Source organism: Pyxicephalus adspersus, chromosome 6 (genome assembly GCF_032062135.1).
Source record: "Pyxicephalus adspersus chromosome 6, UCB_Pads_2.0, whole genome shotgun sequence".
Classification (NCBI taxonomy): domain Eukaryota; kingdom Metazoa; phylum Chordata; class Amphibia; order Anura; family Pyxicephalidae; genus Pyxicephalus; species Pyxicephalus adspersus.
The window spans coordinates 92,784,007-92,810,302 of NC_092863.1; the positions used below are offsets into that span (position 1 = coordinate 92,784,007).

General features: G+C 39.0%; 1 protein-coding gene across 1 annotated transcript in view; it reads right to left on the bottom strand.

The window, feature by feature from the left end:
* The window catches only part of GDNF (glial cell derived neurotrophic factor), a 43,433-nt gene that overhangs the window by 11,018 nt on the left and 6,119 nt on the right, over positions 1 to 26,296 (bottom strand). Inside the window, exon 2 of the mRNA XM_072416612.1 lies at positions 15,762 to 15,992. Within this exon, the coding sequence (XP_072272713.1) occupies positions 15,762 to 15,966 (205 nt within the window). The 5' untranslated portion in view covers positions 15,967 to 15,992. The remainder of the gene's footprint in view (positions 1 to 15,761; positions 15,993 to 26,296) is intronic.

Sequence of the window (26,296 nt, forward strand, 5' to 3'; positions counted from 1 at the left end):
GAGCAGCCAGAGCCTCCCGGGATGCGTGACGTAGGTATGTACAAGGAGCAGCCAGGGCCTCCCGGGATGTGTGACGTAGGTATCCCGGGAGGCTCTGCACACCCATTCTGTCTTGATTAAAAGGGGTGTTGCTGCATTGTTTTTTTATTTTTTAAAAAAAGGGTGTTGCGCTTTAAAAAATCAATTAAACAATTTAATATTTACTTTATTGTCTATCCTTTTATATAAAGTAAACATTTTAAGTTTGGGTACGCTTTAACTGGGCAGATTAGTGATGGGATTCATTAAAAGAACTAATGGTGCATTTTTCTTCCAAAAAATACTAATCGGGCACAGCAGGTAACAAAACATTTTGTGCTTAATATTTTTTACCAGCCTTAAGCCACTTTCATGCCTGCACTGCAAAACCCCATTGATGGTCGCACCTGTATGCTTTGCAAACTGCTGCTGTGAGCCCAAGAGTGCCGACCTGCACCGCTGGCAAAACATTTGTACATAGCTACAGCTGTGGTTGTGGCCCTTCTTCCGAAGACAGCCCATAAGTGACTTGTTGAATTCTGGAACCCCATCATGATCAGCCACAACTGCATGCAAACAAATGCTTCCCAACCACTCCTGCGGTTCACCGTGGCTCTGAAATGGCCCTCACTGAACAGGATAACAAATGGACAACCTGATATAATTTAAAAAGTTATTATTGTTCAAAGTGTTAATAAACTGCACAGTGGAATTGAAACTGCTACTATCCCAGTTGGAATTTAGCTGCTAATTCATGCCATTCCATCACCTGTCAGTGAATCACACATTGAAAGCCTAAAGCTGAGATCTCCGAATACCTCAATATCAGATATCATCTTGTGTACAGTGATACAAGTTCATTCCATGTGTTGCTGAGGGAGGTATGCTGCACTAGATTCCATACTTCAGGTGCTTTTCAGTGAATCTTGTATTCTGTGTATATTGTCATGATTACTTCTTTAGATATTCCAATCCAAGCTAGCAAATATCCCAATCATTTTCACCACCTTTGTTGTCTTCAATAAATGGTATAGCATGATAATGTTCAGAAAAGGTCTAATTGATTTTCTCTGCTGCCAGGATTTAGTGTTAATCAATACTGCAAAATAACTTTCCAAAGTGTATACTTAAATATGCTTATGTAAGGGTATGAAAAAACTAAATGGTCAATCAAAACAAAATGGATGCACTGATGCTCCCACTTGATGTTTGCTGCCAAAACTGATAGCTTTTACACTTAATACAGAAACTAGATCAGGGGTATCTAAACTTTTTGCAAAGAGGGCCAGATTTTGTGAGACGAAAATGTGTGGGGCCAACCACTCGGGGTTAGCACATACTCGGGGTTAGTGTGGGCGTGGTCTGTGCAGGTCCGGCACAGCACACGCCCACCAGGGTGATGTGAGGGATTTCACATCCATCGGCACACATTCGGTGTCAGTGCGAGCTCCGTGTAGAGCACGTTCTTAGAATCAAAATGGGAGTGGTCTGTGCGGGTCCCGTACTGCTCACACCCCCTATAATGACGTAGGGGATTCCCTGTGCACACATGGGGACTCCCATCCTGCCGATTAAGCCCGCCGAGTAGCGGGCCGATAATTGCAATGTGGTTGATCAACTCTAATGTAATATAAAATAGCTTTTTTGTACGCCTGCATTTTATACTTTGGTCAAAAGTGCTGGTAGGGCCGCATAATATTTATTTTTATGACAGAGGCTGCGGCCCTGTGGAAATCTGAACACGGGCCGCAATTATCCCCCGGGCGGGACATGCCTGTACTAGATCATTGTCACTGCACAGACAACATTGTTCGTTCTATAGAGAGAGGAGAATGAGCAGGAGCCGTCCTGCTGCGTCCTCCCCATAGAAAAACAGATGAAGTCCCCAGCACTCCAATGTACAGGATTCTCTTTTATAAAATCACTGTCACAAAATATTGAAATATCAACATTTCAGGGTCACGCAGGGTCCCATTCTCAAAGCAACATAGGACTTGAATGGCCCCTAAACATTGACTTTCAATATGTTGACTGTTTTTATATTAAAGCAAGAATTCTGTACTTTGGAGTGCTGGTGAGATTATTTTCTATTTTCATGAGTCCTACACAGCACCATTCTACAAGGTGCCATCCATGGCGGTCACTTCATCTATTACAAGGTCTGTTTGCTGTAAGGAGTTTACTCCTATCATAACATTCTTCCCCATAGGAAACAGCAATGGCTCCTAGTGTCCGATCTTACTGGATCACTTATTGGTTGGCCACTAAGGAACATTGGGGGGCTAGATTTCTGCACCAATGAATGTTCTTGATTACCGGTGAAAATCTAGTGTCTGTATGTAGCTTAAAATTGGGAAGCAATTGGCTGTCCAAAGCCTATGTGACCTCTGCAGAGAACCCTTGACTGATCCCAATGATCACTATTCTTCCCCGAGACAAAGGCAGCTAGCACCCAGTGTGTAAAGCTTCACGCTTGGCTAAAGTAATCTTGCATTCATACAATAATTTTCTGGATCCCCCTAGAAACTGTGCTCACCAGATGTGTATATAATGACTGATATTGTTCCAACAAGTTCCTGCTTTGAAAATTACTTTTTTTTAATGATGTTCCAGGTACAGGGAATATGAATAAACATAGATAAACCCATAAATGAAAATAAAATACAATGCATAGTTCCGGGTGTAGTGTCTGCATTAGTTTTTCCCCTTTTTTATTATGGAAATCTGTAACCTACACACTCAGTCCTTGGGTATCTCTGCTCATTCCTCCATTGTGTATGTAAAGGGAGCAATGCCTTTCACCCTGGCTGGACTTTAAGATGTCTGCTTTTGTTCATCTCCTTTACATGGTGGCCAATAGAATTAGTACTCCATACAAGATGTATAACATTGTTTTTACTTCTAGGCCACCTCAAAGGAAGTGACAAGAGCCCAGCATTTCCGGTATAATCAACAGATATGTTCTATATTTGCTAAAAATGTTCTTGACCAGAATAAAAAAAAAAGAAATGCAGCCAGCACATCTACAGAAGCTGCAATGTATTTCATCTGTGTTCTTCGGTTTAGTTTAGGATGGAAAACAGATATCAAACATTTCATTCATCCAATGGAAAAAAGCCAAAAATATTCCTGCTCTGCAGATCCTTTTTTTAGGGGACATTGTCAATAAAAGACCTCTGGTATAAACAATGTTCCAACTGCTGAGTCCCATCTATACCAATGTTTACTGCATAGGTATAATGTCATTATTATTATTAATATCTATAAATAATAAACAGTATTTATATAACCAACATTACGCAGCACTGTACATTAAATAGGGGATGCAAATGACAAAGATAGTGACACAGGAGGAGAGGACCCTGCCCCAAAGAGCTTACAATCTAAGAGGTGGGGGAACTAGCACACAATAGGTAATGTATATATAGTAGATTATTACCCCTCAAAGCAATTGCTTGTGATCATTTGGGTTGATTGGCCAACAGTTGAGCAGCCTGTCTACACATCAAATATTTTTAAGCTGTCACCCGAAACATCACCAAATTGTTTTAGGCTACGGTAATTGAAAGTTAGAATAAAATATAAGACTTCCAAATATAAGATTGGCAACTGTCCGATCAAACTATCCCAGGTTTCTTGAAATATTAGTCACATGTGCTGCATATAACCTGAAACTATTGGCGGGTGCAGGACCAGTTATCCTGCACAATGAGGCTGTCTCACCTTGTGCAGGATACCTGGTCCTGTGTCTGTGACTGGTCTTCGTTACGGGAAGAAAGCTTTACACTTGATGACTGCACAGATCTGTAAGAAATACATTAAAGCGCTTTCACAATTTGGGATCGGGCAGGGCTTTTATTGCAGAAAGAGATAGGTGATATCCCTTTTGCAAAAGGCATTCTTACCTGCCTGATTGTCATATTCTTTTGACACAATTTGCTGAGGTGCACATGTGCAGGGCAGGAATACAAAATACCCGAGGAATCCATGCTTCAACTGTGACTGCCAGAAAGGAATAAACTTCCAGGCAGGCAGTAATGTCATTCTGGCCTGGACAATCAAGACGGCCAAAGATCATAATAAGGAAAAAAAGAAAGGAGAAAATAAAAAATTGCAATCATCCAGGGAAGGTTATTTTATTGCAGAAGGAACAACACCTCTGCCTTCTGCAATAAGGGGCTTTTTTTAATTTTGGGGGTTAATCCCTCTATAAGCACGCCAATGTTTAACTATTACAAATGTCTTTTGTATTTTGATCATATTTATTTATCCCCGGGGGTAATTCCTTGAAAGGTTACATCTCTTTCCTGCATAACGTGCAAATCTCTTTCAACAACCTCCCAAATGGCAGAGGAAATATTTCTGTGCGTGACCCAGATTGGTGATTGAGGGGCCATGTTTGATGTGCACAAATAATACAAAGACCAATCAATAGAAAAATAAAGACGGCAAAATAAAAAAAAACTCATTTTGCGCCCAAACAAATCTACGATTTTATAAACCGTAAACACATTCTAAATCAGAAACACACGCCACGGTTTTCCAGTACCATATGTGATGGAGATATAAAATTCAGTATGCTAAGAATGCATGGAAGGGAATGTTGTGTCTGTAATTGCTGGAATATGGAATTTGCTAAGTTAAAGGAAACCATAGCCATTTATTGTCTTTCAGATTTACATCTGAAAAAGATCAGCTCAGCATAAACAACGATATTAGCCTGTAGTAATGTATTAAGTACTTCTTAGTTTAAAATGATCTATAAAAGGGCAGCCATGTTGGATCTCACTGCTTTTGGAAGAAAATCCTGGATTGATGATTGGGAGCTCCCAGCCAGGATCACATGGCTGGCTAACGCTGCGTACACACGCTGGATTATTATCATTGGAAACGATCTTTCATGATCGTTTCCAACAACAAAAGTCTAAAAGATGCATGAATGAGTGCTGTACATATAGCACCATTCTGTTATTCTGTTCTATAGAAGGGGGGAGAATGACGGAGCGGCACCCCACTGTGCTCTCCTCCCTGCACTTCCATTGAGGTCGTTTGGGTTCCGTCATTCATGGATCTGCCAGGATGGATACATGAAAGACGTTGGAGGACCGATGTACACATGTCAGATTCTCCTCCGAGATGAGCCCTGAGGCTCCTCTTATAGCCATATTCATCTGACGCGTGTACATAGCATATAAAACTTTTTTTTTTTTCCAATTCAAGGCTGACAACTATAATTGTGATCTGCCAATAGTGACTGTGCTTCTGATCCATGTGAATGTAAGGAATGTAAGTCATAGGTCCAGATTAACACAATGGTCACTGGTAACAATGGTCAGAATGTTACAATGTATCAAAACTAGGTTTTTGATATTGTGGGAAAGCCTTAAAGGGTTCTATTTATAAAGCAGGGAATCTGATATTCACTGAAACTTTCCCTGGTGGAGAATTTATTACTGCTATTGAAACACATGGACCTAGGAAATTCTCCACCAAGGAACATTTTAGTGATTTGCCAGGACAGATTTAAATAACTACCGTGCAAATGCATGGGATTTTTATCATTCATTTATTCATTGGGATTGTACCTTGCAAAGATTCACTCTCCCTAACGGAACTAAAGCCTATTGTCTGTGTGATGTGATCATAGTGATGATAAAACATCTGATGATTTCTGTCTGAGCGGGAGAATTTTCCCATTGGGGAGATTCTCCCCAATGGGAACCCCCCCCACCTCAACCCCCCCTCAAAAAAAAAAATGGCAGAGATTTTAATATTTTTTCTATGTTATGCAAAACCACACATCCAGTCTGATTGGCTGAAAAAATCTCCTATTTCCAGTCTGAGATGAAGTTCCAGGCACATATGTTAATTCTACATAATGTATTTTTGACTAAATAGTATTTTTTATATTTGCCTAGAGCTGTTCAATGATCAATGGGCTTTGTTAGGCTATGTACACACATGCAATATTTGTCGTTGGAACGACTGCACGATTCATGAGCGAGTGCTGTACATCACCGTTTTGCTCTATGGAGAGTAAAGGGGGAGATTGATGGGGCGGCGCCCCGCTGGGCTCTCTCCCCCTTCACTTCTATTAAGATCGTTCGTCGTCCATGCATCCGCCAGGACGGTCGTTTAGATGATGAGCGCTGTACACACTCCAGATTCTCATCCAATATCGTCCCTGAGCTGATCATAATCGGACGAGGACCATTGCACGTGTGTATGTAGCCTTAGATATTTGCAGCAACACATGGATAATTTACTATTTTTTAATATTCGTTTGGAAACAAAATTTGACATTTCTTGGGAATCTTTGACTTTTATGAACAGAATATTTATTTCTAGAGGATCTAGAGAATCTTTATAGAGGGTACACAGACTTCAACAAAAACTTCAAGGTTTAGAGAAAAGAAGAACGTTTCATATTCCTGTAGACACAGGAATTCCCAAGAACAAAGTGGAACGTTACCGGTACCACTATAATAAAGCTACACACCAAACAGCATGTATTTGTCTAAACACACAAGGCCCTCCAAGTTTCACAATTCCCTATTTAGTAGGGCACAATAAACCCAAGAACAAAAATATAACATAACAGATATGATGGTTGCATTTGTTTTTTCATCCAATGTTCTCCCACAACACACTGGTGTCTATGGAGAAGCAGAGCTGCACCCCAAGAAAAGGTAATATGTTAGGACTACAAAAATCCCCATCTGCCCTTTTTTATATCTTAGAGAAAAGATTATTAATATTATTAAATACCATTTATATAGCGTCGACATAACAGTGCTGTACATTAAATAGGGGAGATGTTCTGTAGCCTATCAAGAAAATGAATAACAATGGCAAATAATAAATCCAGCAGAGGCAGAGGGGGGAAGTTATCAACAAACTAGATTTCTTGGCTTGTAAGTTTATTGTTAGAGTTTACATATATTTTCAACAGCAAATCAGAATAGAATGTTAGACTTGTGGGTTTATGGAGGGATATTTTAAGCTCAGGAATATACTGACCCTTATTTTAGAAGCTTTTGTTCTTCCTACACTGTTCTGTGTTCTTCCAATGAACCATTGTAATCGGGAGCTACTCAAGAGTCCTTGTTGTCTGCAACATAAATATGAATTTATTTTCAGGCAGAGGAACCTAACAAATCTTGGATCCAGTGCCTTCAACCTGCTTTTTTTTTTTTTTTTAACAAAAACTTGATAGGGGTTCTACCCTTTTTTAAGAAGGAATCTTAGCTAGAGGTTTTTGATTAGGATTTTTTTAATTAGTTTTAAATAAATTAGCACATGTTTGCCAGTTAAAAACAGTGACATTTTAGGAATTATTTTTTTCTGCTTTGCAATGAATTTGTTAGTTAAATCTCCTTGCTATACTTATAAGCCATTGGATACTCCAGATATGTGGATCTATTACATTCCAAATGTAAGGCCCTGGTCAGTACTTGTACTCACCAGACACCAGTCCCCCAATCTAACAACCCCTTCAGCCTCGGGAGACTGGTTGCGTTTCTCAGCACACAGTTGCCCCAGGACTTAGTGGCACAAACTTGCAGGGTCAGAAACAGGCAATGGCAGCAACAGCAAATCAGATGGGAACCTTTCCAACACAGATTCGCCCAACTAAATGCTACAACAGGCACTGGTGACTGGGAGCAGAGAGGCTTTAAAGTCCCAGCAGCCAATGTCAGTCGGGAACTAATCTGCCTTTACAATCCCCTTTAACTGTGCACAGCCTCACAGTGTGTGCTGGGGATGCCGATAAATTACATTTGAGCTTGCACGGCTAAAGGGAATTATTTCGTATTATTATTATTATTATTATTTAGTATTTCGTAGTTCTCCTTGCTACTGCAAATGACATCGCTGGACAGAAAAAACAGTGTTTGATACTGCGATGCCACATAGCATGTGAACGTTGGACAGATAAGCATCTCCTAACACCAATACTGAACATTCACCTATCAAGAATACTAATTTATTCTCTGCTGTTGGGATAAAAACATGATTTAGGTCAACTGGTAAACTCAAGCAAGCCAGCTAGTACACAAACTCTGATAATAGGCTTGTTCCTGGTATTTATCCCTAATTGTCCTAATAATGGAGCGGAAAAAGAATCCCAGCTTCTTTCATTTATTCTGCAATAGTCTTTATATTTCAGCCTTTAGCCCCGGAGCATTACAGATTTGCATAGTAATTATGAATCTGGTTTCTGCAAAGTATTATTGATGGCAGTCATGGAAAAGATGGAAGTGTTTGAAATTTGTTATGAAAGTAATTCCCAAATGCCATGACACATCTTTGTATTTGTGAAATATTTCCTGAACACACAGGTGTATACATATTGATAGATGACTTTGCAGAGTGTAACACAAACCTGTCATTGATTATAATGGTAATAACAGTGAGAGTATCAGGTGACGGTTTACTACTTCTCTTCTCTGTGACTCAGCCAGCACATCAAAACTATTGGACTCAAAGCAAATCTGCAGAATTAGATAACTAATGTGACTCACCAGAGAAAATATAGTAACTCAGAGAGTATCAGGGTCAGATCACAGTGACTTTTACTGGTATGTTGTCTCATATGAAAATGAGAAAATAAACAGATCATTTAATTAGCCAGGCATACATTTCCAGAAAAGGATGAGAAATTTATATAAATGCTGCCTCTTCCAGACCAGGGACAGACATACCATTTGTGCAGAAAATACAACAGTACCGAGGTCCTGGAGGAGTATGAAAAGAATTTATATTATAGGTGGCCCAAGTGGGTGATGGGATCCAGTTGGTGCTCAATGGCTGCTCCAGTAGCATCAACTTTAAGAGAGTTCAGGGTATCCAAAAAAATACTCATCTACATGTGACTGTTTTTGGCTGACCAAGTAACAATGGATTATAGGACAATTTAGTTAGCTACATTTCATCCACTTGTTTCCCTCATTTTGGCTGACCCAGTAGCCTAAAGACCATTTAGGTAATCCATTAAAATGTATCCGTTAAAAATCTGGTAAAAATGGTCAGTACTGTAGGAGGCATTCTTCCAAATAACCAACACATTCATATACAGTGAGCTATAGGTATAGTAATCATAGAAGGGGTTATCTGAGACCTGAACTTTATTTCAAGGGTTTCCCCATGTTAGAAATATGGAATAACACTTGTTTAGGGTATCAATAAAAGCTACCCCTCATCTAAAATATCTGTTTATCCGGGGCAAACAATAGCTTGAAGCTGGAGGTAGTTGAATGGAGTCCCAAGAATTGTTTTTGGCATAGGGTCCCTTTAGTGGCCATATCTACCTCTAGACCAGGGGTGTCCAAATTTTTTGCAAAGAGGGACAGATTTGGAGAGGGATAGATGAGGTTAGTGTGAGTGTGGGTCCCACACAGAAAATGTCCACTTTAATGATGCAGGGGATTCCCTGTGCACACATGGTGACTCCCGTACTGCCGATAATGCCCGCTGAGTAGCGGGCAGATAGGTGCCGTAGGGTAGATGTAGGGATAGATGTAGGGTGCTAACTGTACTCAAGCTTTGTGAACAGAGAGAAAAAAACGTTGGTGTTATGAGATAATGCTTTCAATTTAATGCCATATAATTGTCTGACATGTTTGTTTAATTTTTACAAAACAACTGATCTAGGACACAGTTTACAGCCAACTTTAGTAAAGCCAATTTGTAACAATGGAGTGGAAACAGAAATCATAACACAAAAGTTCAATCAGGGTTTTTTCACGTGGAGATTACGTATGCTTCATCAACTTCTATTATATCATCCCCTGTTTCTGTCTGAAATAAGTCAGTCTGTTCTCATTTTTGTAGTTTGATCTTGGCACATACATCTATCAGGAAAGCTGTGTATACGTTAAAATTATAAGTATGCTGGTCAAACATAGTCAATCTCCACTTCAGCTGCATCAGGGTATGCTGGTTAACTACTGGATGACTTAAGTGGTCATTTACTATTATTAACCAGTATTTATATAGCGCAGTCCATAGTCATGTCATTAGCTGTCCCTCCATGGGGCTCACAATCTAAATCCCTACCACAGTCATATATCATTACCACAGTCTAAGGTTAATTTAGGGGGAAAGCCAATTAAACTAACCACGAGTACTTGGGGGCAAACCACGCAACCCACCTCACATGGGGGAACCTACAAACTCAATGCAGATAGTACCCTGGCCAAGATTCGAACCTGGGACCTGGCGATGCAAAGTCCACTGTGTTACCTATACTAGGCTATAGTAATGTACCTGAGGCAAAGCAAGATGCACAGTAGTTACAACGATAACTTCAAATTTAAAAAAAAAACATAAACTGAAATCAGGCAATAGCTAACCCTTCCAAAGGCATTCCAGCTCATGGATGGAGGGGCAAAAGCAATGAGGCCCCTATTGGAAATTACACTTGCAAAAGCCAGAAGTCCTTCCCTGAACCGTCATTTAACAGTTCACTATTGGAAGAAAATGCATTTTGTGCCCCACATATACTCATAAGGGAATTTCACTTTATATGCCACACAGGAGGCACCATGTCCATGGCCATGGAAGTTTAGTCCTTCTTAATGGCACTGGGTTGCTCAAAGGGGTTTAATGTTGTATAATAGGCAGAGCCACACCAGCCTTCAATGTAAACTAAACACCATTGGTTATTTAAGTACAACTGGTTACAAGGGACATATTGGAGGTATTTGCAGGGCTCAACCCGGTGTCCTAAAATGACTAAACTTGATTATTGTTGGAAGCGATAACATGTTAAACATATTGCTAATTTCAGTGCTTCAGAGGAAAGGTTTCTGGACACCATTTGGCCCTTCTTGTGCTCTGCTTGCTGGCAAAACCATTAGCTAGCTTGTAGATTAGTGAAAAACTTCAGGAAAGTTAAAAAGCCATCAGCTTATTTACAACTGTTCCACCACGTCACACTGGTGGCACACAATAAGGTAGAACACATTGACTTCTCTGTTCTCCTACATCTGCTTTTCACTTACACTTGAAAGAAAGCAACAAGTGTTTTTTATTTAGTGTAATTTTAAGTTCATGTTCCTGTGTGTGCAAGATGCCTTCTGAAAATAACAAGAGGTTCCTCTGTGATTTTATATGCCATGTATTGTATAATTCTCTAAACATGCAATGGAATTCTTCTGACGTGATTACGTTACACTGTCCAAGCCCACACCCTTCCTTCTGTGTCCATCTCCCTTTACCTTGAAGAATGGTCCAGCCAATGCTTAATTCCCTCCTGGCCGAACTATTGTTTTAGGTCATGTGAAAAGTCCTCACCAATGAATGAAGGTCAGGATCAAGACCTTAGGACTTATTTTATAAAGCAACTAAAATATTTAGGACCTAGGGGCTTTTTCAGTAAAACAAAAAAGGGGTTTGATATGCAATGTATTATCCGATGTTAACCAATACGATTGCAGATTACAAACCAGAGCAATTAAATATTTATAATGAAATGCTATAATTTACCTAATTTTGGTCATACTCCAATACATTGCAAACTAGTCATTTGGCCATCATGATTATCAATATATAAATTAGCGTTTACTACACATAAATCACATCAGCTGCATTTAGTATTGCAGGTGTTGGAGACCAAAGAAAATGTGTAAAAAACAAAAATATACAGAACAATTATGATTTCACTTAAAGACTCCAAATGGTATCAAAAATGTAACCTCGCTAGTGACCACCTACGATCAGATTCATGTGTCCCTGCATAGTCAACCTGAAGATGTTCATACAATAATGGACCTGATTTATTAAAGCTCTACAAGGCTGGAGAGGATACACTTTCATCAGTGAAGCTGGGTGATCCAGCAAACCTGTAATGGATCTGGCCCAAGATTCAAAACATTTGTTAGTAAATCAATTCCAGTATTGCTGGATCACCCAGCTTCACTGATGAAAGTGTATCCTCTCCAGCCTTGGAGAGCTTCAAATAAATCAGGTTCTAGGGGAAGAATGGCAGAATCACAGCAGAAGTAAATGAACCCGTATCTATTTCCATAAGCAAATAGAGAGGCTCATTTGGTGCCCCCACACAATGTTTCCCTTGCATGGTTTACTCTTTCCATCGTCATTAACAAGTTGGGAAGTTCATCCAACATACAGCAAATACCTATCAAACACTGGAAAGCTCAGTGGGAGCAACTGGAGGGAAGAAGACATCTGGGCAACAGCTGTACAGCTCACCAGATGTTATACAGAGATGTGTGCAGCTCTTATCATAGACCTTCACCTATGGCACAGAGCAGTCACACCTACTGCTGCTCCCATTGTACCCCCAACCTGTGAACTGATCCTACTTATCATATATTTATACTGTTACATGAATATTAAAGGAAACATGTACTATACAAATCTTCACACAGGCTATTCTAGCCATTAGGCTAATCCAAATGCTGCAAGAGTTTGTGCCAGTGACCTTGAAGATGTATGAAGGGCAAGGGTTCCCGCTTTAATGCTGGTACATGCTATGGGTTTGTTTAAGGTCAATAGTGAGGGCAGAGGCCCTTTGGAAACTTCCACATCATGATAAAAGTTTACTAAGACCATATAGTGGTCTTTAAAGATTTGCACACTTCGTTTTCAAAGTATTCTCCCCTCTCTGGTGGCCCATTGTTTCTACTGCTTCTCCGTTTCAGCACTGAAGCCTCAAAAAACCTGTTCCTCATTCAACACTTTTGGAAAGTCAGATGCCTTTGTCAGTGCACCAGATCCATCATCTAACCCCCTACATTACTGCTGAATCCTGCAGTTACATAGAAATCAGAAGGAATGACACCAAGGAATCAAATGCCAAAAAGGCTCTCTGAGGCTGGAGTGCGGGAACGGAGAAGAGGTATGTGAAATGGGCCATCAGATAGGTGTATGATTCTTCCATTGTAAAACAGTAAAGCTTTTAGGACCTCAGAGGGTCCCTAAAATCCTGCCGGTAAATAGTTAAACACACACAAAAATACCAACAGCATTTAGAAACCTAAAGAAAATGGCCATAGGGGCATATTCAAAAAGAGCAGATATCTCTATCACCCTGCTTTTACACTACTCAAAGATCAATGCACTGGTTTGTAGACAGCAGACCGAGTCAAGGATACTTTTGTTCAATGAAGCAAAAAGTTCCATGATTAGAGGCCAATCCAGTCAATTGGCTGTAAATGGTCACATCATGGAGCTTTATTTACTGCTTTATAATGTGAGCATGGCAAAGTTTCACTGCATTCAACTACATGGGCCCATTTTTTTCTCTTATCAAGTTCTTTCAGTATGTTAGTCAATTTACTAAAAAAAATTATGGTGCTTTATAAATGTGCCCATATTTATATCTAGTACATTCTATAATGACAATTCAAATTATTCATCTATCATATCATATATATATATATATATATATATATATATATATATATCTTATATATATATCATAATTCATCATCATATTGTTTTCATGCCCCTAACTTCTGACATTATGTACAGGGCTGCAGAGCTGTACAGTTCCCAAAAAAATTACTTTACTTTAACATTATCTTCCTAGAACAAGAATGTCCCATTCCTTCATAAATCCCCCAAAATATGAGGATTGGACTTCCATTTCTGGTTCTTTTACACCCCATCAATCAGATGCACATCCAGAACATCAGGTGTATTGTGCGAGTATGAACTATTGTTATAGATCCATTTATTCCAAACTGCATACAGCTATTGTAGGGTCCTTGGCCAACAAAAGTAGAGTGTAAAGAAGTGTGGCTCCTGTGGCCTGGGGCTTTGGACCCAACAAGAGTACAACCATACAGGTTATGGTGAGAAGGTACTATACACTGCACTGATGTGGATGAAGCATAGGAGCACGCAAAGTGAAGGCATTGCATGTCTCAAAAAATAATATCTCAATTGATGTCACCGAGAACAATATTCAGCTCTCAAAGGAATCTATTTTTTAATAAATAGGGACTACAAGTATTTTTAGAGTTGAACTAGAATCACTTATAGACAGCAATGGGAATTTAGTAAATCTATCTCATATCTCATATGATATCTATATCAGAACAATTTATATTTTAAGCAAGTGTATGTAGCTCTTGCTTTGTACACCAAATTCCTCATTGTAATTGTTCCAAGAGTGCATCAAAGGCCTTTACATTTAATCTGTTTTACTGCTTATTATATCATAGTGGAGATGCCAGAGGCTAATCCAGAGCTACTCCATTTGTGCTGGGTAAGGAATATGACATGAAAGTGCCGAGGTCAAAGCCTTCTTCTCAGAGATTAATAAAGGCTTCTTTCTTCGGTTCTTTTCACGGATTCTTAGTGTGAAAAAAGACACAGGATTCCCCTTCCCATGTCTGTAAAGAGGGTCGGAAACTTACACTGCTAACAGTATCACCTGGCCTCCCAGCCAAAATGAGAGATTAGATAACCAGGTCTCTGTCCTGTCCACCCTATTCAGATCCACCTAATATAATACAATGGGAGAGGGTCAATGCCGAGAAATAGATGAAACTTGAATCCTATAAAGGGGAGACACCTCTGCTGTATGAACCAGATTCTGGCTCTAGCCAGGCTAAAGAAAGTTTTTGGTGGTTCGCTTTGCCTAAAGACCTACTGAACTCACACAAAGACAAAAACGGCCATCAAGATATTATACTAAAAGCTTCCATCTTCTGTCTCTTACCCTAAATAATTCCCAAAACTCCATATCCCCCTCCTATTGTGTGATACTTCCCCAAACTCCTAGATTGTAAGCTCTTTGGGGCAGGGTCCGCTCCTCTGGTGTCACTGTCTGTATCTGTCTGTCCATTGCAACCCCTATTTAATGTACAGCGCTGCATAATATGTAGGCGCTATATAAATCCTGTTTAATAACAACAATAACATTAATAGATATACCTACCCTTGACTAGTAACATTATAGACCTCTATTCACTCTCTGTTATACTTTGCACTGTTACAAACTATGACTCGTTATTTACTGCCTATTCATAAACCGCAGGCTACCGAGGATTGAGCGATGTATCTTATATGGTCATATAACTTTAAAAAGATCAGATCACAAGAGTTTCAAAGCTAGTGGAGTGCAATACATCTGTATGGGACACCAATGAGAGTTTGTGGTAAGGCAGCTCCTAAATAGAACTCCCTGTCACTGGACAGTCAAACAGGTACCAGAATTGGCCCCTGATGACCCGTACAGTGTGTAGTGTCACCAATGCCACCAAACCCCACACCCCTTCTTACTTCCTAAACACTGTGCACAGAAGCTTGTGGCTGTGCATCTCCCCATACAGAGAAAGGTATGTTACCAGAAATACCAAGGCAAAACAGTTGTCTCATTTTCTATACCACATCACCAGGAAAAAAAAATCAACAGCAATTACATATAACTTTTTTTTGCTTGCAGGACTTGCTTTTATCCCAACTGCAAGGAAATACTAGACCAGCAGGGCTGTGTGAAAAGTTATAAAAGAATCAAGAAGTTCCAAGACCACCAACATTCCTTTAGGAGCTCCAATGTCAGTGTTCTCCTTGACCACTTTTAGCCGGGTGCACCAACCGGCTGTTTTTGGGTTGGTACTGAAGAGCTGGGTCCCAATACAGGGCTGCCACCCGCCTACAACTTCTTCCCACCCAGCTTAACTGGGTACGTTCTCTCATTTTACTGTACATTTAGTGGTGTAATATGATGGAGAGATATAATAAAGAGAATACACAGCCATACTCACAAAGGTTTTGCACATCTTGCTGGCTGTGTATGCCAGTTGGACGCTCAGGAGCTGCTTCGTACATCCCCAAAGCCGTGTCCTCGTCCTCCAGCTGGGACTCTTGACTAGATTTCCTTTTACCAGCTATCCAGTGTGAAGGCAACGGAGTGTTGGACACAGAGCTCGACAGCAAAATGCAGACAGCCAGAACAGCCCATAACTTCATCTTAGAAAGACTTCCAAGAAAGGGACCTTCCAGGGAACAAGAACAGTAGAGAATAAGACATTTCAAACGATTTCTAAAAATTGTCTTTATTTATTAAAAATAAATCTATTCTTCCTTCTCATATATTATTACCGGAGCTTGCTGACATTAGATTTGCTTTATTAAAATAATATTTATTAATTTTTACTAACTAGCCTTAATAAATTAGGGTGGCAAAAAAAATGCTGCAGCTTATACTTTGTCTCACCACTGGTCCTTGCAGCTGTTTGTGTAAATGTGAAAATAAATATCATTAATGACAAAATGGAAAATAATAAAACATAAAATAGATTTCTGTTTCAGTGACAACTCAAAAGTTTGGATTTTCTTTCATACATCATTCCATCAATATGCTTTTAGGAATTTGAGTAAATTTATTTGAAAGTAAATTCATTCAATGGAGGGAGGTCTGTTAAATATGTATTAGTAGGGAAAAGAATAAAATGGATATTAGAATTCTTTTTTAATTTGTAATGTTGGTAATAATAATAATATTAATAAATAAATAAAGACCCAAAATGCTGTTTTAATGTTCTGCCACAGCCATCATATCTAGGGTTATTTAGGATAAATAATAAAATCGTATATATATTGCTATTACTTTTATTATTTCTTCTTTCCCCCTCCTATTATGTGATACTTCCCACACCTCCTAGATTGTAAGCTCTTCGGGGGAGGGCCTTTTGCCATCCTACTGTGTCACTGTTTGTATTCATCTGTCATTTGCAAACTTTATTTAATGTACAGTGCTGTGTATTATGTTGGTGCTATATAAATCCTGTTTATTAAAAATAATAATATTATTTAGCATTTTTACCAAAACAGAAATTGCGAGTATCTGTTTAACATGCCTGGGATTAAGTAGTACTTTAAGAGGTTAACAATAACAATTGTACATGACAACCCTAACAGATGTTACTGTAAATAAAACATTTTTAATGCTCCAATGGCACCCTTCCCCTCTCTTTTTTCCAGACTTTCTCAAACACTATTGGAACTAATGAAAAGATTTTTAGGTCTTGTTCAGTGTGAAGACGCCCCCCTTACAATGATGGTTAGAATTCAGACAAGATCATTGGTATCATGTCAATGACTATCCAAGTGGCTATGACTTTGTGACAATGCAGACACCATTGAATGTGAGATGAGCCACAACTCAAGGAATCCCTGGGAACATCTGATTGTTCCATGGAGCCCTTGTTAAGAATGTCTGGTCATTACTCCTTAGTACATTGGTCCTTGGCAATGCCAACAACTAACCTGGGGCTAAAGTAGCCCTAAAATAAAACTTTGCAACTGAAGTTCACCAAATCATCTCCTCTCCTATTGTGTGTTACTTCCCTCACCTCCTAGATTGTAAGCTCTTCTGTCAAGGGTCCTTCCCTCCTCCTGTGTCACTGTCTGTATCTGTCTGTCCATTGCAACCCCTATTTAATGTACAGCACTGCGTAATATGTTTGAGCTAAATAAATCATGTTTATTATTATTAATAATAATAATAATAATAATTATAATAATAAAAATAATTCCACTCATTTTGCAATTTGGATTTGATCAGATGACAATTTTAGGTGAAACAAGTTGTCTTGTTTTTTTCCCTGATGTACAATTCAATTACACTACAACGTAAAGAGCACCAGGCTGATTTATCCCTAATCTGCTATTATTATTATTATTTTGATAGAAAGAATGGCAACAGCCATATACATGGCTGTACAAAGATACATACAATGCGCACATCACCGGCCCTCTGATGATATTTTTATGTTTATACAGATTATTGGATTATTGGCATTATTTGTGGAAGTTGAACAAAGGATTTACCTTCAGCAATATCTTTGCGTTTTAACTACTGTTGTCTCCCCCACAAATAAAACAACCCGGACAATGGGGCTCTGTATATGTGTGTGACCATGCCTGTGATTGGTTTCAAGGGCCCTTGCAGCATGTTTGGAAACTCCGCTAAGATTTGTGCATAGAACGGTCCAAGTGATTGCATGTCTGGAAGAATGCAGTAAAAGCAAAGTTTACACTGCGAAAATACTGTGTGTGGGAAACACAAGAGCCAAGTGTATGCAAAGCAAAAATAGACAGCCATCCTCCTCACAATTAACCCTTTCCTTTCTGTAATCACGGGAAAAGTATATATGTATAGTGCCGACATCTGCAAAAGAATGTAATCTGGTTTTGTATTCTTTTTTTATCATTATAGTCAGGAGTAACAATTAGTCCTTTAAATGAAAAATGTAAAAATACATTTTTGCACAGGTGCTCCTTATGGGCAGACGTGCGGCGGGAGCAGCTGATAACAAATGGATCCCAGCGGTTGGCACCTTGCCGCTTGCACCGCAGCATTAGTTCTTAAAGAATCAGTGTTTGCAGATTTGACAACACGCAGCAGAACGGAACCGCTCACTGCCGCCCCGATTCAGTCTCCATTATATTGCTATGGGTAGGTGTATCATCTCTTTCCAGGCAGCGGTCCTGGCAATAGATCTTGCCCAGGACTGAAACCATTTGCAAAGTAATAGTAAATAATTATTTTTAAGAAATCCATTCCAGTTCGCAGTTCCAGTTTGCTGTATCACCCAGGTTCTCATATAATAGTCAATCTACTCCAGTCTTGAAGAGCTTTAATAAATCGGGGCCATAAGGTCACTATTCCCATAACTAGAAGTCATGGGGCTCAATAGTAATATTTTAAAGAGGTCCTGCAGCTAGATCACTGTGACAATAAGGAGTGTGGCTCCTAATAAGTATGATCAATCAAGGACAGAAAGAAGGAGAACTATTGGCTATGTCCTTCTTCTGGGGACCAGTATAGCCAGCAGGTGACCTACCCTTGGACTATTTTTGATAAGATGTCCAGGAGGGGTGTGTATTGTGCTAATCTGATATACAGATAGATGACAAATCTGGAAATGCAAGCTAAAACTGATAATTTGAAGAACTCTCTTTAATAGTGAACTCAATATTTGAATGCAAGCAATGTATCCAAATTTGATTTAGCAGAGCTGTGTAAATCTCATAACTGGCCAGCCAGAAATACAAATCCTGTGCAGGTAAAACAGCTCCATGCTGTACACAGCATATTCACGTATCCCATCTGTGTGCATTTAGCTTTTTGTTTGGAGTTTAGTTATAATGTTCATTGTCTCATAGTATTACAGCCTGGTATTACAGTGACTTTGTACAGGACGCCCCGGCTTGTGGTTTGTAAGAGATGTTGAGTTCTTGTTAGCTGAGCGTGTCACGGATAGAAAATTAAACACACAAATGTTTAAACAAGTTATATATCTTTCCAACACATGACAAATAAGCACAAGTTTTATTTTGCTGCTATTTTTAATCACACTCAGCCAAAAAGACAACATATAGGGGCTGATTACCGGGAGCTGTTCACTAACCAAGGCGAGTTATCGCCTAGCAAGAAATCATTCACTTGGCTTAGTGAATGGTGAAAACGTCATACGGTGAAAACAAATCGCATTATTGGAAGGTTTAAGTCAGCAGTTCTTCTCATTTACTAAGCTAAGAGAAAGAACCCTTGCAAGAGCACAATGTACTTTGCAATGTGGAAAGTTTATGTTCCTTTAGTACATCAGCAGCATAATATACATTCATATATATATATATATATATATATATATATATATATATAAATATTTAGCAGCATAATAAACATGTTGTACACTCATAGCCCTAATTAAAACCGGACATATAACATACACATAGTACAGTTTTACCCAGTTCCCAACTTCATATACTGACATATGAAGCTAGGCAGTTATATTTTTGAACCCCACTGTTTTTGACCCGTTGATTTTGCCAATAGATCTACTATTATTCCACTTCCTTTCAGGGTAAAAAATATTTTGTTCTGCAGTAAAATAACCGGAGTGGTGCTATCTTTAAGACAGAGTCATCTAAGGACATAGCAGTTTTACCCAGACTTTACGGTTCGCAGTCGTCTCTGGTGACGATATGGTGTAACTACCCCAATTTGTTTTCTAATGGGAAGTACACAGAAGGCAGCATGGTGGCTCAGTGGTTAGCACTCTGGCCTTTGCAGTGGTGGGTCCCAGGTTCAAATCTCAGCCGGGACTATCTGCATGGCCAGTTCTCCCTGTGTTTGTGTGGGTTTCCTCCTACATTCCAAAATCATGCAGTTAGGTTAACTGGCTTCCCCTAAAATTGTCTTTAGACCATGGTAATGACATATGACTATGGTAGGGACATTAGATTGTGAGCCCCTTGGAGGGACAGCTAGTGACATGACTATGGCCTTATTGAAATGCTGCGGTGTTAAACATTAACATACATAAATACATATACCTATGGCGGGACATTAGGTTGTGAGAACCTTTAAGGGACAGCTAGTGACAAGGATATGGACTTTGTAAAGCGCTGTGTAATATGTCGGTGCTATATAATAAGGCAGATTCACACTAATCCTTCCCTCCCCATATAAAAGAACTGCACTATCTGTACAGCATTCATTTGTTATACTGTCCCCAACCATGGTTTCTAGTGACAATTACGGAGAATTTGTACGGTTCTTGAGTAACACATTAAAGCCAAATTCCATCTAACATCTTTTAAGCAGTTACAGCAAATAATCTTTCTTTATCTATAACCCAATTCCCAAATATGCACCTGTCATTCCATTCTGTCCCTTGGATTACAATCAGCCATATTAACACACATACGTAGGCACAGTTAAATGTCACCATCAAGAAGCCCGTTCTGAGAAATGCCAGGTTGGAATGCATTTTGACGGCAGTAATTATAATAAAAAGAATTAAGGGGTTAATAAAAAGTAAAAAAAAAGGAGATAAAAATTAACAATAAAAATATAGCAATCAAGGGTTACCATCTACTTTAACTCTTTGACTTCAACCAAAAATATAAAGAATGGTTTTGGGTGAACTAGCACTAAAATCTGGCCTAAGATCACAAGTGGTCTTGTTTTTTCAATTTCTGCAATAACTTATCCAATAAATAGAAAAGATCCTTTTGTTCAGTAATTGTGTTGGAAGTATCATGAGTCTGTTTTTGGTACTCGCAGTGAATAATGGGAAATCATTAGAAATATTTCCTCTAATGGCAAAGAATTCTATAGGCACCCCATAGGATTCCATACACCTGGCCTGCACCATCCACCCTAGATTCAGACTTTGGTAATGGTCTCCCTGAGGCTGCAAATTCCTTTAAAAGTTAAATATGTTGAAAAAGCATTACTGAAGTCATTTATCCATATTCCAAAGCATTCATTACCCTACGTCATGATGAAAAATACTCGTTCCTTTTTTCTTGGCCCCTGTGACATGGCTGTCACTTTGTATAATAGACTGCGTGTGGTAGGGCGGTCATTTGTGATCCGACCACACATACCTAGACCGGGGGACATCCAGATGTGTGGCCCCCGGCTCAGCAACCTCATCAATTGCAGAATAAATGTCTGCTTCTAATGTACCTGGAAAATCCACTCCACCAGGAATGTAATAAAGCGCAAACAAAGGCAGATATAAAAGACACAAAAAGATGCGTTATGTGACGGTTCATTAATACATAACTATTTTTCATGCAGCCAGTGATTCTGTGGCTGAATCGGACACGGCATTAGAATTCTCTATACAGCAGCATTCGGATTTGGAGAACAGGTACAGATAGGGGACAGTCAGGTTTGCTGAATACAAATGTGATTACAATAGTTATGCTGATAGGAGGAAATATCACAGAATGCATAAAGAAGCTCTATCAGTCTTCTGCTGCTCCGTTATTGTCCATTAAGGAGGCTGGGAGGGCAGAGAGAACATCACTACACCCTTCTATAGTCTATAACTTTGGTGTAATCTGCCTGGCTGTATGAAGAATTCTGCTTATACTTGTCAGGTAAAACATAAATGTAAGCTCCTGCTGCCTTCTCTTTGTTACATGAATGCTTTAATGGCACCATTTATAGAAAAGACAAAATATGCTCCATTAGTTAACATTACCTTACCATTACTGACCAATGCCTTATCTATACTTGTGCCACCAGACATGTCCAACCCATATATAAGCAGATGTAAGGAGCATGGATTCCTGTGGGAGTTTGAGGAACCTTGCTTCCTTAGCTTAGATGTTTATTTAAAACCATTGGTGTTCACAAGCCTCCTAGAAGAGGTTTCAATAATGGGGTTTTCCTTAAATCTGAACATATGTGCCCGGGGGGTAAACTTCAGGGTCCTGTGAGGTCACTGCCGTGTGTTCAAAAGAGTCCTTCCTTAATATCTGAGTTTGACATGTCTGGCGGCACTTTCCTATATAAGTGTTGCACTACCTTTAAGCAAGCCATTAATACCCCTGAGGAGACCTACGTTTCAGGCGAAATGTGTGAGTTAACTCTAAAAAGACAGCTACAACTATTTATTGAAAATTGGTATCAATACGAGGACTTTCTCTCTTAGACTTGATACCCTTATGTATACTAAGGCTCTAGGATATTTACTAAGTCCCAGTATCTGCTCGGTAAATACAGTAGTCCAATGTTTAGTACCAATTTGTGGCCATTACAAATGGTACTACTTTTTTGTTTTTGTCTCGGATTGATTTGGAATGGATTAATAACATGTCCATATAGGTGTAATATTATTGAGTAAAAGTATCTGAAAGTCTTTGCCAACAAACCCCTGTATGCTTCTTTTATAAATATTTTGGTTTTGTAATTAGGTGTTGGCTAAATTTTTACAAATATAGAGAACTAATTAATGTTGAAATTCCTCCTACTACACCAATCATTAAAATTTAGCCAGGAACTGCTGCATAAGACGTTGCCACTTAAATCCCCGGATGTATAAAAAGCCAGCAGATCATAACCCAAACTTAACACAACCAAATTGTCACTTCTGAGTTGATTGGCTCTTCCTAAAGAATCCATACTGGCAACAGACCCAGAAACCTGCAAGGTAGAAGTACTAACCACTGAGCCTCTGTGCTGCATAGGTAAATACCAGTATATGACACATGGATAGGGATAGTACATACATAAAATAAAAAGATCGAAGCTTGGCCACCTATCAGCTTTTGTTATTTATCACACAAAAAATGGGTGGGTTGAATACGAGGTCAGGGCGGGAACCCGGGTGTGTATGTTTTCTGTTTTCAAACAGAATAAGTTAATGAGAACCACTCATGCTGCTTCATTGACAAAGCAATCCCCCAGTGAGGGCTCGGGATCGGGATTCAACACTTGTTACATTTTCTTTGGCTGCTGTGTGTGATGTGTGGTAAGACTCATTGTGCAATGACATTCACTAATGTGAATTGCAGTCTTCATACCCCGTAGCCCGCGCAGTGGTTGTGGTCTGGATGGGACAATTCAATTGAAGGGCTGCTGGCCACATGAGGAGCTTCCACCCACTGGAACACCACCATCTCCATGTTAACCTATAAGCTTCCGAATACAACAAATACACTGAATTCTTTACTTAGATTTCTAAATCGTTGTGTTCTTTGGCAGCCTACTGGATTATCTAAAGAGAATCAGACTACTGCCTAGGAAATGTATGGAAAGGCCACCATACTGTCCAAGAAATGCATGGAACTTATAATTTAATACATTTAGGGCCCCCATATGACTAATAATGGAAACTGTACTTTTATACATTCAAGGCCACCATACTGTCCAAGTAACACATGAAACCTGTACTTTTATACATTTAGGACCCCCACATGCCTTTATATATGAATCCTGTATTTTTACACATTCAAGGCCACCGCAATGTCCAATAAATGCATGAAACCTATACTTTTTATTCATTTGGGGTGCCTATATGCTTTTATACATATAACCTAAACGTTTACACATTCAAGGCTACAATATGTCCAAGAAATGCATGAAACGTATAATTTAATACATCCAGGGCCCTCATATGCCTTTATATATGGAACTCATACTTTCATACGTTAAAGCACACCATACCATCCAAGAAATGCATGAAACTTTTATTTTTTATTCATTTGGGGTGACTATAAGCCTTTATACATAGAACCTATACCTCTACACATTTTAGGGTACCATATACCTTAATAAATACATATGCATTAATAAACATATAGAACCTGATTTTTTGACCATACAAAGTCACCATTCCATAAAACCTGTAGTTATGTTCACAACTGGTGTAATTTTCACTTAGATTTCTATATTATAATGTGACAGCCTGTTGTATCGTCCATAGAGAATCTGCACCATAGTAGGTTAACCTTAACTTTCAGGTGAAACCTAAAATTGTAGGCATACTGGGCACCATAAGTAATACCTTTTCCTTGCTAGTTTAACATTAATTCCTTCAAATACCTGAAACCTGCATTTAACCTAAACCAGGTCATAGTCAATGATATTTATTATAATATTACACAGTATTTATACAGTGCTGACATATTACGCAGAACTTTACAAAGTCCAAAATCATGTCACTAGCTTTCCCTCAAAGGGGCTCACAATCTAATGTCCCTACCATAATTATAGTCTAAGGCTAATTTATAAGGGAAACCAATAAACCTAACTGCATGTTTTTGGAATGCGCAAGCAAACTCGGAGTACCCGCAGGAAACCCACACAAACACGGGGAGAACCTGCAAACTCCATGCAGATAGTCACCCGGCTTAGATTGGACCCTGGGACATAGTGCTGCAAAGGCCAGAATGCTAACCACTGAGCCAGCATGCTTATCTTAAGTTCTGAATCTGATGAAGCACAAAACCCAGTAGGCTTGTCATCTAAATACGAACTAAACCTAACTGTAAAAAGTCTGCTAAAATGTAAAAGGGCATTCAACAAATTAATAATATTAATAAACAGTATGTTGATAGCGCCAACATATTATGTAGTGCTGTACATTTCAATATGGGTGGCAAATAACAAATACAAACACACACACAAGAAAGACTCTGCCCAGAGGAGCTTATATTCTAAGACGTAGGAGAAGTATCACAATAAATTCCTGGAATCTGCCCGTTAGCTGATAATGGTCCACAATACTTCCCAAAACATAACTGCAACTAATGTCTTTCACCATACTAGGCCACCATACCTCTCCAAAGTATTCCTGGAATCTGTACTTTTGTCCACCCTAAGCCACCAAACTTTGAGAAAATCCTGGAACCTGCACTATTGCTTACACAAAGTCAACATCATCGCTGCTTTTTATATTGAAATCTAAAGATGTACAAAACTTTGTGGGTATCCACCTAACAATGGAAACAACCGGAGATAGTTATAGAAAGAATGGCTGAAATGATCAGATCCATGACCATACACAAATCTCCATGGCCTTTAGCTGCAGTTTCAGGTGCATTAGACATGTCATGGAATAGTTAGAATTCCACTTTAAACTGTAAAGCCAAAACCTTTTTATTTTTGGCCATAGCAAGGAAGTGTTTTATGGTGATCGATGTCTAGCACTGAAAGTGAAAAATTCCAGTTGTCACTAGAAGAGGAATAGAGGATAAATCTGCCAATAGGGACACCTGTTCCAGTGACAACTGTCTAAGTGAAGGGAATTCTCTGCAATGGGACACTAATACAAGAAAACAAACCGGACAGTTTGTATATATTTTCTTCTCTTAAAATCAGAGGGATGACCAGGCATTGATCGATGTCTGGTGGGTGGCTGACCATTTTACTGCTTTAGCAAAAACTTGAGGCATTGTATGAGTAAATCTATTTTTATTTGCATTTCAAAAGGTAAATTCCAACAATATGAAATTAGAGCAACTGTACATCCAATAAAACACAGTAAGGAACACATATGATATAAATCAATAATAATACAAGGGGGGTTGGGGATACTAGGGGTGGGCAAACAGGAGGTTAAGGCATTTTCCATATATCCAATGTGTTGATCCAGCAGCTCTGTGTTACACTTTCAGGATGAAGCGCTGCAGTCTTGTTTAGTTACAAATGCCAGAAATGCTGCCAGGCAGAAATTCCACACTAAAGTTACATACAGACACCAGATAAAAGACGCTATTCCCAACAAATTATGCCCTGTGTGTGCAATATCACAATCTATGAATTAATATTATTATAAAAAAACATGATTTATATAGCGCCAACATATTACGCAGCGCTGTATGAATCCATGCAGATGACAGCACGCTTGTTCACAGAAGACAATATACTGACTACATATAGGATCAATAAGACATTCTGCATATGTTACTAGTAGCAGCCGCACATGTGTAGTTCTGTGCATGATCATTTGCCACCTGTAAACATGCTTAGAGACCAATAATTAACCAA